This window comes from Epinephelus moara, chromosome 6 (genome assembly GCF_006386435.1).
Source record: "Epinephelus moara isolate mb chromosome 6, YSFRI_EMoa_1.0, whole genome shotgun sequence".
Lineage (NCBI taxonomy): Eukaryota > Metazoa > Chordata > Actinopteri > Perciformes > Serranidae > Epinephelus > Epinephelus moara.
The window spans coordinates 44,016,991-44,034,552 of NC_065511.1; the positions used below are offsets into that span (position 1 = coordinate 44,016,991).

Consider the following 17,562-nt stretch of genomic DNA (forward strand, 5'->3'; position numbering starts at 1 on the left):
GCGGCAGGACAACGACATAAATTAAGAGGATGGAGGTCCAAGTAGGGTGGGCGAGTCCAACATCCACTGACTTTCACCGGGAGGCCGGTGTTCACTTCTCGCATGATTGTAAAGCCAAACCCTGTTCCTTGTTCCTAAACCCAACCACGGGTGTGTTGTCAAATGAAAAAAACACCAATTCGCAGTGTTGTTCTGACGTAGTGCTTTTATTTTGAAAGAGACTGTGTGCAAACTGTACATTTCCTGTAAAAAAAACAGAAGTGTATTTTGAAAGCAGACATTGCATGTAACAGGCTGAAGTTGACACGGCGTCCCAGAACGTCAACAACCAACACACCCAGGGTACCTTGGACGTCATATGTGGACGTGGAAAGTCCATGAGCAAACGTGGACATGTGACGAGGTCACAGTGAGGACGTGATGATCGCCATGACAGAGGCTGATGCATAATAATAATCAAGGTGAGTTAGATTAAATATGTAGGTTGGTTGTGATGTTAGTGTCTCACCGGATTAAGATGGTTTTTAATGAGTTACACTCACAAAAAAAGGAGCAAATATATTTGCTTGCTCATTTCATCGCAAAAGAAATCAGCCTGAAAATATTGTAACATGCATCATGTTTATGCTGCAGAAGCTGCTGTGAAATCACATTTCGGGCTGCAACAATCCAAAACACCCCCTGAGGATGGTAATAAAATGGCCTTTCCTCTGACACCATGCTGAGGCCTAAATGAACATGTTGCGCTCTTAGTGGGGATCCAGAGCAATGTTGTCTTTTCACTTTTCAAACATCCAACATTTTAGTCTTCTGCTGTGTGATAAACATAACTGTGACTGATCACACCAGAAATTAATACAATATTTCTTCTGCAAAACATCTGTCTGTGTGAGGCTGCTGCAGAAGGTGAGGGTTGTTTCAGTTAATATGTCGAGTCATGCCCACTTGTGTCATGGTAATTCAGCTGGAAAGGTTTTTCCTCATCTCTCTCATCTTTTCAAGGACCTCTCGTCACCGCTCATCTCCTCGCTGAAGGGCTGTAGAGACCACCTTCGTCCTGTGCAGGTCAACTCCAGCTGAGTCACAACCAGGGCAAAATCAAAGTTGAGACAGTGAGAGCTGCAGGCGGAGCACATTGAGACATTTTCAAGATCAGAATAATAAAAAACGAGCTTAAGGGTGCACAGAGATCCACATCCTGTGTAGGTTTAACTCTAATCTCAAATTCAAATAAATCAGTGCATGAAAATTGACATTTTAGGAAAAGTAGATTTTTTTTTCAGTTACTGAGGAAAATCCCAACTCATAGAAATAAAATTTGAGCCAATAAAAACAACTGTATTTCAGAACAATAAAGCAAGCCCAGGATCAAGAGCTAAAATGAATAATATTAATAATAAAAAAGGGATAATGTGACTTCTGAAAGAGAAACGCCGTCCTGCTTTTTACTTGTTATTCTATTTCCAGCACCTCAGCTTTGCCACCCTTGCTGTTAGCTGCTTGTAATTTAGGTCATCTAATCATGTAAGCCTATTCCCCCGTCACTCTGGATAACAGTGCCAGCCAAATGCCTTCAACGTAAATGTAAAATGTGTCTCATGCTGTAAAGAAATGTTTCCATCCTCGCCGTCACACCAGAGGAGGAGCCTGAGACCCACCTCACAGCAGATGCAAAGAGACCGTAGTGTTCTTGGTGGTGTGTGCATGCCAGTCATGGGAGGGGAGTGGCTTTTAAACACCACTTTAATCTGCCCCTTTGGCTTTCTGTCCAATGGGAGCAAATAGTTGTATTAAAATAGATAATATGACGGGCCAAGCTGGGCTGGAGGATAGCACCACCAGACAGACCTATATAACAGATTGAGACATGCAGAGATAATCCAAAAGGGTTTAAATCTCTCCTCATACACGTGATTATCAGTTTCCTTTCTTTCCTTCTTTCTTTTTTTGATTATTCTGGGCGACTGCATCAGACACAAAAAGTGATTTTCTGTCCAGTAAATCAACTCAGAGCACTGCAGGTCTTTAAACTGCACTAAAGGTGAAGCAGTTGCTGGAATAAATGTGGCATTGTACATTTCTGCAAACCACAGACACATACCATTCGTACATCATTATGTAGCAGATGCATTTAAACTTTACATTTCAACAATGCTGTGGTAACGTGTGGTTAGGTTTAGGCACAAAAACCCAAAGATTGTGTTTGAACTTAAAATACTGCTGCTGGAAAAAAGCAATAAGTTCCTAACAATCACAAATGTTCAGGGGCTGAGCAGCAGCTGGAAACACAGCAACAACTCGCTGTAAAACAGTTTTGTTGCTTGTTGGCTCTGAACAGTGGTCTGCAGCTTGGCATGCCTCCCTCTGAGGTCACACCATCGACCACCCCCTCCACCTCCTGATGACAAAGTCAGCTGAGCTACTGCGTCACTTTAAAAGCACTGATATGATCCTGGATGGCAAAAAACTTCCTCCAACTTCAGTCTTAATCTTTGGCTCGGCAGTCTAGTCTGCAACCTCAATCATTGCTCTTGTTATAAAGTTACATGCAGAATATCTTGGTGTGTTCTTTGATTCTGGTTTAAATTTTGATGAACAAATCAACCGTCAGAGTTGCTACTCACAATTAAAACCATTCCTGCACACTTTTATTTCCTCTCGCCTCGATTATTGTAATTCCATCTTTGCAGGAATCAGTCAGTCGCCACGTCTCACCTGCAGATTGTACAGAACGCAGCAATAAGACTCCTCACTGGAACCAGGAACAGAGACCATATCTCTGTACTCATCATCTCTTCACTGGTTACCTGTCAAGTACGGAATTAATTTAAATTTTTTTTATGTGTGTTTAAAACGCTCAGAACCCAATTATGTTTTCAACATGAAAAAATATTGTCATGATGGATTACTACTCCAAATGTGCCCATTAATTATTTGCAATTTTTTTTATTATTAGGATACTTAATCATATGGGTTCTTTTTCGTTGTCAACGCTGAAATCTCCTTACACCAAAACTGACGATAAATGGTCTACACAGACCTTTTCTGAACAAAAAACGTGATTATTTATTTTTCATGTATAATTAACTCATATCTAAAACAGTCTGCTGAAAACCTCCTGAGATGAATATTCTGTGCACATGGGCGATGCTTTATAAACTGATTGTATGGTTAGAAAATTAAATCAGAACAGAATTTATATATTTAAACAGTATTTAATTTACCAGTCACACTCAGATCCATCGTCTGTTCAAGTGAACGAATATTTTTCAAAATCCTGACACGTGTCAGTAATATATCTCATGTTCACTTTAAACACAGTTTAAACACAAATGATGTCCTTTAATGATGTGATTAATAGACTGAAATGGGCCTTGCTCTTCCTCTTTACCCCATGGCCGACCATACTTGTTAAAAAAAATGGGGGCGTGGCTCTACTGCAGTCCACTGTCGATGATGTTAAACACAGTGATTGGCTTATAGACATCCAATCAAATAGTTATGATTTCCTTTTTCCTTTTTACTTTTGTACTGTTGCAACGTACATACTGTTGCATGCAGTCTGCACAAAATCAGGAAACACTACTGTTTCATATCACACCCTGAACTTTGACTTTCTTGCTTTCATATCCGTTACCATGGAGATAAAACAGACACCACTTACCAAGTTCACCAGAGACGGCGGTCGACCTGCAGAGCTCTGCTGTTGTTACTTTGCAATGTGTTTCACTCTTAAGTTCTCACTGCACAGATTGTAGATTCTAACATATAATATTTGCAACAGTGAAATTACATCTGCAGCTCTGTCAGTGTTATTGTTTAGGTCTGTCATTTATGTGTTTGTGATGTTTAATATTGTTCACTTAAACAATTATTATCCCTGTTATTACTTATCGACTGGTCATCAGCCACCTGAATGTGCTGTCACCGTCACTGCAGCTTCAGTCAGCTGTCATTTGTCTGGAAGTCAGTCGATGTCACGTATCGTTTGGAGGATTGCAGGTCAGAATAACCAGTAAAGCATGCTGGCTCACAGACTGCAAAATCTGCCCGGATGAAGTCAAACATCCTGGTATTTTTGACGTTCTGCATTGGGACATACTTAATCTTTTTCTAGTGTACTATGGGGATTGGAATGCACAGGATACTACTACTGCAGGCCACTTCAGATGGTGTGGAACACTGTGATTGGCTTACAGACATCCAATCAAATAAGTCTGTGCATTTAATTGACTTTATTTATAGATCTACAAATCCTAGAAAAGTTCTGTCCTTTAGAATCGATGGGGGTTCTGAACAGCTGCATGAACTTGCACCTGGTTACATTTCTGAACTGCTTATCATGTGTTCACCTCATGACCCCTCAGATCTGATGACCAATCACTGCTCTCCGCTCCAGCCAGTGAGAAACCAAAGGTGATCAAACATTCTCAGTTGTTGGCCCTAAATTAGATCGTCCCCCTCTATTGATTCATCTCAAACCCACCCTGAGACCCATCTCTTTTCTTTAGCCTTTGTTTTTGCTTGTATTTTGTTTTGTTGTTTGTGCAGTGTAATTAATGCTTTCTGTGATCAAGATATTGTACGCTCTTGTTAACTTACTTAAATTCTCTTATTTACAATTGGTTTTTAACATGCCTCTGTTTTATTCAGTCTCTTTGTGAAGAGACCAACGTTTGTTGTTTATAAATGTGCTTCAAATAAATAAATCTGATGATACATATGAAACATGCAAATGTGACGCATTTGTGATCTGCAGAAATGTTCAGTTCCAGTATTTTCTCCTGGCGTCTGGGCTGCAAGGCTAATTCACCTGTCACCATTTGGTTTATCACCATTTCAGTGCAATATTCTGTTTTTAACGTTGAGTCACGTTGAGTGAGAGGACGCGCAGCAGAGGAGACAGGAAATGTCAGAAATATCTAAAGACATTCATTCGTATTTTAGCAGGGGTACACAACGCTGTGAGAGAAAACAGACAGCCTCAGTGATACTCCTCTGCACATAATCCTTCGTCAATCATTAAAAAAAGAAGACAAGCGTAGAGTTGCGTGGCAAACTTCCAGCTGAAGCTTTGTCGTCTTACAAAGGAGCAACACGGCCACTTTCTGTCTCAGATTGAGACACAAAGTCCTCACAATGGACTCACAGTGCGGAGATTAAGTTCTTTGGTTATGCAAGAAAATGTCTGCATCTCTGCCAATTTCCCAACAATTGAGTCGTTTCAGAAGAAGATCCACTGAGAGATTAGTTTTGAGATGATTGGATCAGTTTTTTCTCCCCATTTGATAACAGTCCAAAATATTTTCCATTAAACAATTCAAGGCAATCCACACACATGCACATGCACACGCACACACACACACGGTAGGTTTAAATATAAGCATTTAATAAAGTCAAATGAAAAAAAGAAATCAGTCAGTTATGAAGAAGATAGCAAACAGATCTGTCATTGCAGAGTGTGAACATCATTTACATCCTCGTTTCCTGGCAGAATAAAGCAAAGCATTGTGCGTAGTGCATCTACACAGTTTGGTTTCTACACAGCAAGAGTGTGAGTGACACTAATCCCAGAACTAGATAAAATGATAGAATGTACCCGCCGCACACAAACGCCCTTGACCTCAATATTTACAAGATAACAATGATCAGGTGAGCATTCTCTCTGTCGACGGTGAGAATGTTACTGAGGCACATATTATTCAGTGTTTTTTCTCTGGGTACAAAATAAAAAAAAAGTGTTTTATTTTTAATATAAAAAGGAGAAATCATACTGATGGAACAAACAGTCATCTATTGTAAATACATGATAAAGAATATGTTACAAAAGAAAGACAGAGATCCAATTTGGACCTGACAAATGTGTTTGAAGTATGAAATGGGAAAGGATACATTCCTATGTACATTATGGTATGCCATCAGTCCCTTTGCACTTGCATCTAAAGTGTAGCAGTGCCTTTAACAGAAGCACATGTCCAATGCAGCACACACGAAGCATGCTGAACCATAAAGTTGAGGATCAGAAATTATTTGGCTAGTCTATTCCATATATTTATTGCAAGTATCAAAAGCTGTGTGGTCACATACACTCACAGCCGATGCTGAATTGGCAGTCTTTGACATGATCCTCTGTGGGGAAGCAGAAATAGCAACCCGAGGGTCAAAAGGGCAAATGTTTACTTGGCTTGTATTGGCGAGTGAACACATACAAGCACACTTGTACAATACAGATGATTTAACAAGCACCTGATATGTTTGGACGATGCAGAAAAATGTGTCAAACTCTTTTCATGTGAAAATTGAAACTAGTTTATAATAACATGCTACATTAAAAATGAGACCTGTGCTAAGTGAGCCGTCAGTTGCTTATTCATAGTAAAAGTTGCTGGAAAGAAAAGCACAGCAACCATGAGAGTGCTCTGTCTACAGTCTGGTCCAACATCATGAGATATTCATTCGATAGTGAGGTGGCTGCTGAGATGCAACTTTCACTCTAAAATTAGAAGAGGGCGAGCACAACAAACTGGCTCTGTGAGCAGAGGTCTCTGTCCTTGAGTGTCCCGTCGGGGGTCCACAGTACAGAAGAACTCAAAGTCAATATGGCCGCCCCTTTCACCTCTTCCTCGGCTTTAAATAAGTTTCATGGTGAACCTGCCACCGTCACCTCCGTCCCCTCCTCCACCGCCCATCGAAGAGCGAGGAACAAAGTCAATGGTCGCTGTGTGCTTGATCTGACCTTTGCTCTGGCTCCAGAAGAACATGAAGACAAAACAGATGGCCACTGAGCTGAGGAAGGACAGGAAGCCCATGGTGGTGGCGATGATCAGGGTCTTTGCATCAAACGGGTACGGTTTGGCCATTTGAGCTGAGGAGTTGGCAGCTTGGGTGTTTGAAGGCTCGACCCAGCCCTCGTCTGAGAAGAAGGGGATGGTTCTATTCCGAGGGAGCCCCTTCACATACAGACCCACAGTCAGGCTGTCGTTGCCGGCCGCATTGCCCGCCAGGCACTGGTACGTGCCACTGTCCTGAACTTGGGCAAAGCGCACTTCCAGAGTACCGTTGGGTAAAACTCTGATTCGTCCAGTTGGAGAAACCACATTCTTATGGGACGAGATCCAGGTGATGGATGGGAATGGATCCCCATCGGCCTTACAGGAGAACAGAACTGTCGTGCCCTCCTCTACTCGGGCCTCCTGCGGCCTGCGGTCCATGATACGGGCAGGGCGGCAGGTAAACAGCCGCGGGAGCTCCTTCTCAGAGAAGTCTCTGAATTCCCGCTGTCTCACCGCATCAGGAGATGAACAGGTGGGCTGATGTCCATCAAAGTTCAAGCGCAATCTGCGGCGCACCACCCAAAGAAGCCGGCAGTCGCATGCTAGGGGATTCCCATCCAACCGCAGCACCTGAAGGTTCCCCACAGAGTGGAAGACGCTCTCCTCTAAAGTAGTGAGCTGATTGGATGTCACATTAAGCATGCGGAAATAGGCCAGGCCCCTGAAGGCCCCCGGCTCTATTCGTAGCAGGCTCCCCCCTGCTAGGTGTAACTCCTGGAGTCTCAGAAGGTCCCCGAGCAGATTACCCTGGATAACAGTGATGGGGTTGTAGGACAGGTCCAGGTAGCGCAGATACACCAGGTGACGAAGTGCTGAGTAAGGAACAGTACTTAGGTTGCAGCTGCTGATGACAAGCGAGGTCAAATTAAGACCTATCAGGCTGTTGCTAGCCACAGTGTCCAGGGCTGGCCAGTTTGCTATCAGGAGGCTCCGCAGACGGTGGAGTCGTCGGAAAGCGTTGTTGGGCAGTGTGGAGATGGTGAGGCGGAGCATGCGAAGACATGTCAGGCTCTGGAGCTGGGACAAGGCTTCGGTGGGGACAGAGGTCAGGTTGCTGCGGTCTAAGTTGAGCTCCTGCAGATTCTGCAGGCCAAAGAAAGCCCGCTGGGAGATGAAGACCAAGTCGTTCTCCTCGGCTTCCAGAGTTTGAAGGTTCACCATTTCTTTGAAGGTGTAGTCCAAAAAGACCAGAATCTCATTCTGGCTCAGATCCAGGTAGCGCAGACTGGACAGGCCAGAAAACACCCCGACTGGGATGATCTTGAGTCGGTTATTCTTAATCCGAAGCGTCCTGAGATTCTGCAGGCCCTGGAAAGCCTCCACCTCAATCATGGAGATTATGTTATCGCTGAGATCCAACTCTTGAAGTTGCAGGAGGCCAGAGAACTGGCGGCGCCCCACAGTCTTAATCTTATTGTGGGATAAATCCAAACGCCTGGCATCGCTGGAAAAGCCCTCTGGCACTGAGTTCAAATGTTTGCCAGAGCAGATCACTTCTTTAGCCTCAGGTCGACACACACAGCGTGGAGGGCAGCTTCCTGCAGATACACCCAGTCCAAGCTGCAGCAGGATGCTCCACGCCCCCCATCGCACGACTGACTCCACATACATCGTACCCCCGGCCTGAGGAGAGACGCAGACACAAAGACATGAGCTCTGATGTTTTTGACCATAATACAGAAATGTTCATGTATAAATAAACAATAATTTGAAGTTTATAAGAGATACAGCATCAAAACTGATTTTAATGGATTTATTTTCCTCATTTAGTTTAAACTTGTGTCAGGACATACCGGTTCAGTCTCGGTGTGCAGATTCTCATAACCAGTGGCAGTCACGTAGGAATCAGACTTGAGCTAAGTCCTCTGTAGAGATGTGGTTCTGACAGTAGCATGCCCTGTACGGTGGCCTGGAAAGGACAGATAGAGAGAAACAAGTCTTTAAAGCAAAAGCTCTAAGGATGTTCACCTTCAGTTTAAATACATCCACCACCACAGTGAGGGGGGGGGGGCAGAATGGAATAAAAACAAAGTTTGAGGAAACTAAAACAAGAAAAACTCCAACTTGGATGTTTTATTCTGCTGCTGATGGAAAACCAGGACAAAGCAGACAAATTAAAAACCAGCTACAAATACTACTTAGTGAGCAGGCGGTCCTGCCCTGGTTCTCAATAATTCATTTAGTGCCAGCTGGTCTCAGAGAGACGAGTGACTGGGGTACCAATGTGGATCAGAAGTGAAGGAGAGACAAACACTTTCTAACTGTTTGTTGTTGAGTGTTGAATCGGGTTTGGATGCCATATTAAACTGTGTATGAAGACAACCAGGACAACAACACAGTGACACTATTTCTACTGCTCACAACATCCCATAATGAATTTCTGGAGCTCCCTCTGTGTATGCTCTGTACGTGCCGTTTAATATGACAGTGAACACAGCTCAAAGTACACACGGAGTGCGTCCAGTGTGAAGCAGATGTCGCGGCTGATAAGAGCGGCCTACATCTCTGTACCACAGACAACAAAATCCCTACTTAACTGATTATCAAAGAATACGTCTCACTTTACTCTGGATGTTTTATCCTCCCAAAGACGGGGCAACTTAACACGCATGGAAGTGTCCACATATGATCTGCCCTAAAAACAACAAAAAGGTATTAGTGAGCGCGGCCTCATGCGCAGCGTCTCTGTGCAGATGAAGCCTCAGGGGGATGAGAGCTTTGCCCCCCTGGCCCAGGCATCTGGATTTAGGCACGCCAACTGGAGCCAGAGCCAGAGACAGGGGAAGGAGGATGTAGACTTTCAGAATAAAAGGAGTTTAAATACCAAATAGTCCAGAACAACATTTTAAAAGAAATCTATCTATCTATCTATCTATCTATCTATCTATCTATCTATCTATCTATCTATCTATCTATCACATGCTTGTCCAACCTGGTCTCACTCAGAGGTCGGTGAATGCAGGTGCTTGGTCCATGACTTTGGCATCAGACACGGACGAAAAAAGCTGCCCTGACATGTTACAGTCACCTTTATTCTGTAACGGCGCCTGGTGGTGTCAGGTAGAGACATGGTGGGACAATGTAAGTTAAGGGACAAACTACAGTCGGGCAGGTGGGAGGGGGGGTGGATGTGTCCAAAACCACAGACTTTCACCCCGGAGGCCGTAGTTCACTTCCTGTAAGATTGTAAAGCCAAACCCTGTTCTTTTTTCCTAAACCCAACCAACGCACCCAGGGTACCTTGCACGTCATATCTTGATGTGGAAAGTTCATGACCAAACGTCTGTGTGAAGAGGTTGGAGTGAGAATGTGTTGGTTTGTCTGGGAGAGAGATTCTTACTCTGTAGTGATGCATCACTTTATGCTGATTGGTTAGAAGTGCTGATGGCTCGAAGTAACTGCTGACAGAGTTTGCGTTGAGCTACATTATGATGTGTTCAAGTTCTACTCAGTAAAAATGATGGTGGGCGGTGGTAAATCCAACACGTTCTCATTCCAAAGTGGCTCAAATACCGCAGTTATTTCGGCGTCAGACACCTGATGCCAAAAGTCACCTTTTACAGAGGTATGACACGCTGCTGGGTGGCGTCAGTTGTAACGCAGCCAGACGTAAAATTTCAGGGTGTTTTGATACGTCACTGATTGGCCGGACAGCACCAGTTGCTGGATGGCACCTGCCATGGCAGAATGATACGCTGTGGACAGCATTAGTTTGAAACACTGCCAGTAACAATGTAATATAAGTAGCTGTGAAGGTTGGTGGATGGGTCCGAACCCTGGACTTTCACCTGGGAGGCTGCTGTTCACACACTCAGGACACCTAGCGCGTAACATGCAGATGTGAAAGTCCACTGAGAGAGCAGAGTTGGGATGAAACTAACTGAAGTGGCATTATGATGCATTTAAGCTCTACTCAGTAAAAATGAGTGTTTGGTGAAGGCAAATTATAATTTATAAAACGTAGTTTTTGTTGAGAACCTTGAATAAATTCAGATGTTTGAAGGAGAAACGTGTTGATGTTTTCACAGCAACATGAGAAGGATATTAGAGAAGGAATCATGACATATTATATTTACTAACGAGCCCTTTTTTTAATGTGACAGAGAGTTATATTAAAGGTTGTTTTATGGATGTTTCTGATTTAATTTGTGTTCATTCAAAGGTAGCGTAATGACGGACTAAGTATCGTTAAAACAGTTCTCCGGGGGAATAAATAACAACAAAAACAAAATAAACAACACAAAAACATCTATCAGCCCAGAATTGTACAATGACTGCATCTCTACTCTGTTGCTCTTCCAAAGGTCCGACTAGAGTTTCTGAATCCAAATTAAAACTCCATGAGTATGGGATGCTGCAAAGCTCTTTGAGAGAAATTTGTAATTTTGGGCTGCATTACTGGACCTCACTTGAAACTTAATTTAAGTCATAACTTTCTTTCCTTTCTTTTAATATTTCATCATATTTTATTTGTATTTTTGTGCTGTACATCTATAACGTGACTCTGTATAAAGACACAGCCTTTCAAATTCAGCCAAAAGATTCTAAAAAGGTTCAATAAATTTCAATTAATAACATTTTTTTATGTAAGAACTTTGTTTCAAAGTGAGAAATTAGTGTCAAACATCTGAAAGAAAGACGCCTAATCTGCTCCAGTTCCTGACATGAATGGAAAGCATCTTCTGAATCACAGTTAGAGTTCTGAGATCTCTCATCTGAAGGAGAAGCCAGCTGAGAATATGCTTAAATAATACAATGGGTCTGAATAATGAAGATTTAAAAAAAAAAAAAAAAGCCAGAGCCAAAAACAGAGTTGCCCAGATGAGACAATACTTTTAAATCTTAAGTAGAAAAATGTACTCAAACCCAGATTAATTCTTAAATCATGAAGAGACGGATGAAAACAGATGTTATGAAATAAACAATAATGTGACTGATGGTGACGCTGAGTGAAGAAGAAAAGCTGTCTGCACACTGTTGAGGAAAGAAGTCCAAAAACAGCCCCACTAATGTGAAACGCAGCACACTGAAACATTACATAATTACATTATTCTGCCGGTGTCGGGCCTTTCAGTCCAATAAACAGGTGCTGGAAACTATGTGATGTAAATTATGTATTTGCCTCTCCAACAACCGCCGCTGAGACCTGCTACAGCGCACCAACAAAGGAAACTAACCTGAAAACATCAGCTCTAATTCTTCACACAGCTCCTCCAGCGTCCAACACACAACTCAAAGCCCAACACAGAAACTCAAACAGAGCCACGTTGTTTCATAACCAGCAGAGATATAACATGCCATACTTCAGACACACAGCTGAGACAATCAAATGTCAGACTCAAGTCTAACCTGCAGCAGCTGCAGCTTCTCACTCCCCACCATCAGACAGTTTGCAGAGCAGCGACTCGCCCTCACTGCAGCGTCTCCTCTGAGTGGCAGAGTTGTCGACAGTCCCGGAGCTACACACTCTTTATCTCATCCCTGCTCCTCATGCACACAGCTCTTATACTGGTTGGCTGGGGGCGCTGACTCACAACCCAACACTGGTGCTCTTTGAGACTCCCAATACTCCTGTTAGACCGATATATCAGAGCACACACACACACACACCAATATATCACAGCACACACACACACACCGATATATCACAGCACACACACACACACCGATGTATCACAGCACACACACACACACCGATGTATCACAGCACACGCACACACACTGATATATCACAGCTCACACACACACCAATATATCACAGCACACACACACACCGATATATCACAGCACACACACACACACCGATATATCACAGCACACACACACACACCGATATATCACAGCACACACACACACCGATATATCACAGCACACACACACACCGATACTGGCTTTTTAATCCAACTCCAGGTGTGGGTGTTGTTTTCATGATCCTGTTTAAAATCAAGCTAAAATAAAAAACTAGAAGAGCCAGAGCAGTCATTCTTTTTGCAACAGGAAGCAAAGACTTCTGTCTTTTATGCCACAACATTTTCCCCTTGTGATGACGTTACTACATTATGCTATAAGCGGGCAAAAAGAGACGGTTTTGACGGTTTCAAAGAGCTAAAGAACTCTGTGATTTCCTTACAGCAGTGTTTTTGGTCTCATGATGGGTTTATTCTATGTCTCTCTTTTATGGTGCAAACATTCAGATGTGATCAAAGTGATTATTGGCATCATATATTGGAACTCCACATCAGTCTCCTTCGTCTCCTCTCCGTGTCCACATGGGAGGGGCTCACAATTTAAATGTGTTGATCCCTGCTGAGCCAACTTGTGAGAGACAGAGACTGGCAGGTGTGTGATATCTCAGGCGGGTGGGCAGGCTGTCAGTTGCTCAGCCTTCATGGCCAATCAGGGATCGGGATCGCTCCTCCACTGGGTCTCTGTACACATCATAAAGCTACGGCCCAGCCAAAGGTGGCGACCTCGGAGTCACGGCCAGGACTGACCCCGTCCGTCAAATTAGAAAGTGAGGGAATGGATGCATCTGTAATTTGGACATGTATTTGTCACCCCGGGGGAACGCAGTCACATGAGTGTCCGGTTACACTGTTAATTATGCTAACTATTTTCTATTACGCACAGCCACTGGTTGTTTCTATTACTGATGCAGCTTCAGATGAGAGCAGACAGCAGACACGTACAGAGACACACAGAGACCTCTGAACACCTCGGACATGTGATTCCTTCAGGAATATAAAACAGAACGGCTTCATGTCAAATCAACAGGAAGATGTTTTTATAACCAAAAGGTTTTTACGAATTAGACAGTACACTCCCATTCACAGTCTTGGTTCTGTTTCCAACAGAAACAGAAACTACAGTTTATATAGCTCTGTAAATACAGGCTGGAAATACCACCAACATTAGACAGAGAGAAAAAACCCAATTGTCACAGTAAATGTTGGCATCGTACATTTCTGCAAACCACAGCTACATTATATTTGTTCATTATTATGTAGCAGACACATCGAAACAACGCTGTGGTTAACATGTGGTTAACATGTGGTTAACATGTGGTCATGTTTAGGCACAAAAACCACTTGGTCACGGTCGGGGGAGGAGCACCTGACTCTGGCCCTATGGTTAAGCAGTTCTTCTCTTTTTATTAATTTATATTTTTACAAAGTCAGTTTGCTTCTTTATTCCCTTTCTTTTCTTTTATGGAACAATGATTTTCATTTCTCAGGGACAGACATGACAGTGTTTGTGGTGCAGGAGCACCAGCGTACACTCGGCTCGAGCTGCGTATAGAGACAAACCATAGTGCAGGGCAGACTGAACCATTTTGTGCCTTTGAGGGGTGAGAGGGGCCTCAGAGAGCCTCAATTATTATATTAATTACGAAGTTCAGTTCTTCAACTGATTTATTAAGCCAATTTTAATTTAGTGATGACACTTAATATTTATAAAAAACTGCAAACAAAATCAAACTTTTCATCAAGGCTTATCGAGGGCCGCCTCCTCTTTGGGCCCTGGGTGATCAGCCTCCCAACATGATGCCCCTGGTTATGGTTAGGAAAAGATCCTGTCTAGCCTAAAACACAGATTCAGGGGGCAAAATCCCAGCTGGAAAACTGGTGATGGGTTGCTATAAAACACTCAAACTGGGAGCTAAAAATCTGCTGGAAACACAGCAACGATTCACTAAGACACAAACAAGTATGTTGTTAACTGGTGTTGAACAACCACCGACTTTCACCCAGGAGGCCGTTGTTTACTTCCTGTAAGATGGTAAAGCCAGACCCTGTTCTTTTTTCTCAACATAACCACAAACTGTACATTTCCTGTGAAAACAGAAGTGTATTTTGAAAACAGACAATGCATGTAACAGCCTGAAGTTGACACGGCGTCCCAGAACGCCAGTGGTGTACTGTAATGAAGTAATAATACTTTGTTAAAGTATTTAAGGTTTTTGGGAGTATCTGTACTTTACTTGAGTTTTTACATTTCTGTCAACTTTCATTTTTGCTCCAACACATTTCCTAAAAACAATGTCTACTTTTATTCTGATACATTTCCCCCCAGCATCTTAGTTACTTACTACAAAATAGGGAAGGAACAAGGAAGGAAGGAAGGAACAAGGAAGGAAGGAAGGAACAAGGAAGCAAGGAATGGACATACAGAAGTTGTGAGAAAGACCTTGTGTTTCTTCCAGTGTAACGTACGCTCCATTTTAAAGGTGGTGTTCATGTTTAGAAGAAACAAAACTCTGACCACTTGCTTTTTTTATTACCAGCCTTTATTTGTACTTTTACTTTGAATAGTTAAGTACATTTAATATCATGACATTTCTTTTGATTCTTCATCACTCAAATTACTCAAATAATATTCTGACTGCCAAATTTAACTTCTCACAGAGTCATTTTCTGGTCAGATATCTGTACTTTACTCTGCACGCTCATGATAATCAAAAACCTGTTCATAACTTGGTTGACGATAGTTGTGTTGGTTGGTTTGAGGATTTTTTAAAATTACTGTTCTCTGTCAATTATAAAATTGCACAATGACTGTAACAGTTCATCTCTCAGTCGTCACACTTGTTCTTCACCTGTTTGTCATTTATACGAAGTGTATTGACTATTTGTGATAAATTCATCATTCGGCCATCTGTAAATATAAAGTAATTATTTGTTGTGTCAGTTTTCAGCTATATATTATGAGATAACTCTATCAAAGCTTTCATTAATCAAACTCAACTTCCTGCTGTTTGTACACTTCTGTTCAGTTTGATATTAATGTTGTTTTGTTGCTGAGGGTCCATCTGGGCGTTTCTTGGAATGACAAGCACGAAGCTGCCGTTTGATGTAACCTTTTTGTGTAACTCAAAACTCTCCTGAAGCCAAGCCGGAGCCAACTCTTATCTAATCAAACCTCTCCGTGCCAAAATGCAAACAATATCAAATCCAGTCGGATGTAACTTCTCTTCAGACAATCCTTTGGCAGAGTCTGCCCGTCTTTTGGGTGAACTCCCACTACCGCTTAATTCTTTGAAATAATTCAACTCCCCTGCCGTGCTCCGTTTGCCTTCTCTCCTCTGTCATCAGACAAAACTCATCAAGGCTCTGCGCTCGGGCCCTTATCGCCTTACATCAATCTGTGGACAGTTGCCACCCCGTGTTAAAATTAGGACTTTCTTCGGCGACTGCACACAGCTGCAGATTTAGTCATCACCACTTGGCTCTCCACTGTTGCTTTATGTTCCCTCGATGGTCGGGATTATCAGAGGATTATATTCATCAAACTACTAATGAAATTAAAAAACAATCAAACAAATGATTTTATTGGGAATCACATCATCGATTAGAGGATGGTCACTGAAGTGTTTCTACCAACACGTGTGGCGTCTCAGAAACACTCAGCTCAGCTCTGAGGGAACATTTTTACTGTTCATCTCGTTCACCAAATGGCTAACACCAGCATTTCTGCTCAGGATCATAATCAACAAAGTGCTCCAGTGAACAGCGACGTATATCATTATGCTGCTGTAACGAGGCCAGGAGCAAAGAAGAGGCGATGATTCTCAATTGACTTCAACTCTTCTTCTCGGCTGCGTTACGGCTTCATTAGTTTTGAGAGGAAGCTCTCTCCCTCTCTGATCTGGGCTCGTTTAAATATCACCTTATCTGCCTCTGTCTCTGCCTGCTGCACTGGGACCTGCAGTAACATGTGAAAGTAAGATGTGACAGACAGCGTGGTGATTTTAGGTGGAAACTTCCTCTGCAACAGGTGCATTAAACAGGAACATGACCTCAGCCGGGCCGCAGGGTGACAGTCTTTGTTTCCCTCTGAATTTGGAAGCCCAGAGCTCGAATCCTTGTGCCAAGCAGCACATCTGACAGAGAATGCACAGTCTGAGCCCGGCTGGGTTTTCTGACACTTGTCAAAAAGCTATTTTTAGCTCGTCACAGTGAGAAAGACAAGAGCCTGGCTCAAATCCCCAATTAAAGCGGCTGGAACAGAACAACAGTGTCGGGATCACAGAGCGTGAGCTCGTGTCTTTGCACTTTTGTGTGTGTAGTCTGTGTGTGAGTGTGTGTGTGTGTGCTCGAATTGTTAGAAGTGTTTGAGTGTGTGTGTGTGTGTGTGTGTGTGTGTGTGTTTTATGGGCTTCTGGCACCTGCTGCAGTGTGACGGCCCCTGAGACCTCCTGCATGCAAGCAGCAAATATTAAAAGGTTTGCTGGCAGAACAGCTGTCGGGTGCAGAGCAGGAAAACAAAAGTCCCCTGGTCTTTCCCCTCTGGGTTTGTTGGGGAAAGGACTTGTAAACAAGATCATGTCGGGAGCCGAGGTTATGTTAAATAAACTAATAAATGTGTGAAATGCGAGGGAGGAACAGAGAGAACTTTTCCTACTACAAGAGGAGTCTGTGACGGACGGTGGTAACTAGACGCCCTGTTTTCTACAATGCAGGACAAACACAGCAGGAGCTGCTGATGAGACAGGAGGTGTCGATGTATCAGAGACAGAAACAGTGGAATAAGTTCCAATGTTCCACTGACCCTCTGAGCTGAACACAACATAGACAGTGTGCTGGATCCTACAGAGCTGAATGTGATGAAGAGTTGAATGACTTTGCTTGATCGGTTCTTAATTGACACTTTGTGGACTTGTTTGAGAAGATGAACTGAAAATGAATTGGCTGTGAACTCCCCATCATTTACCACATCTGCATTCAGCAGA

At 42.9% G+C, this 17,562-nt stretch overlaps 1 protein-coding gene across 3 annotated transcripts in view; it reads right to left on the bottom strand.

Moving 5' to 3' along the window:
* Positions 1-5,365: 5,365 nt before the first annotated feature.
* lingo4b (leucine rich repeat and Ig domain containing 4b) overlaps positions 5,366-17,562 on the bottom strand; it is a 29,535-nt gene continuing 17,338 nt past the window's right edge. The window contains exons 1-3 of one of the 3 annotated variants that reach the window (XM_050046009.1): positions 12,183-12,364; positions 8,627-8,742; positions 5,366-8,456 (exon numbers count right to left, since the gene is read on the bottom strand). In XM_050046009.1, the coding sequence (XP_049901966.1) occupies positions 6,630-8,444 (1,815 nt within the window). In that variant the 5' untranslated portion in view covers positions 8,445-8,456; positions 8,627-8,742; positions 12,183-12,364 and the 3' untranslated portion in view covers positions 5,366-6,629. Of the gene's footprint in view, positions 8,457-8,626; positions 8,743-12,010; positions 12,078-12,182; positions 12,365-17,562 lie in introns of those variants that run through there. The other 2 variants (XM_050046011.1, XM_050046010.1) reach the window with 2 other exon arrangements.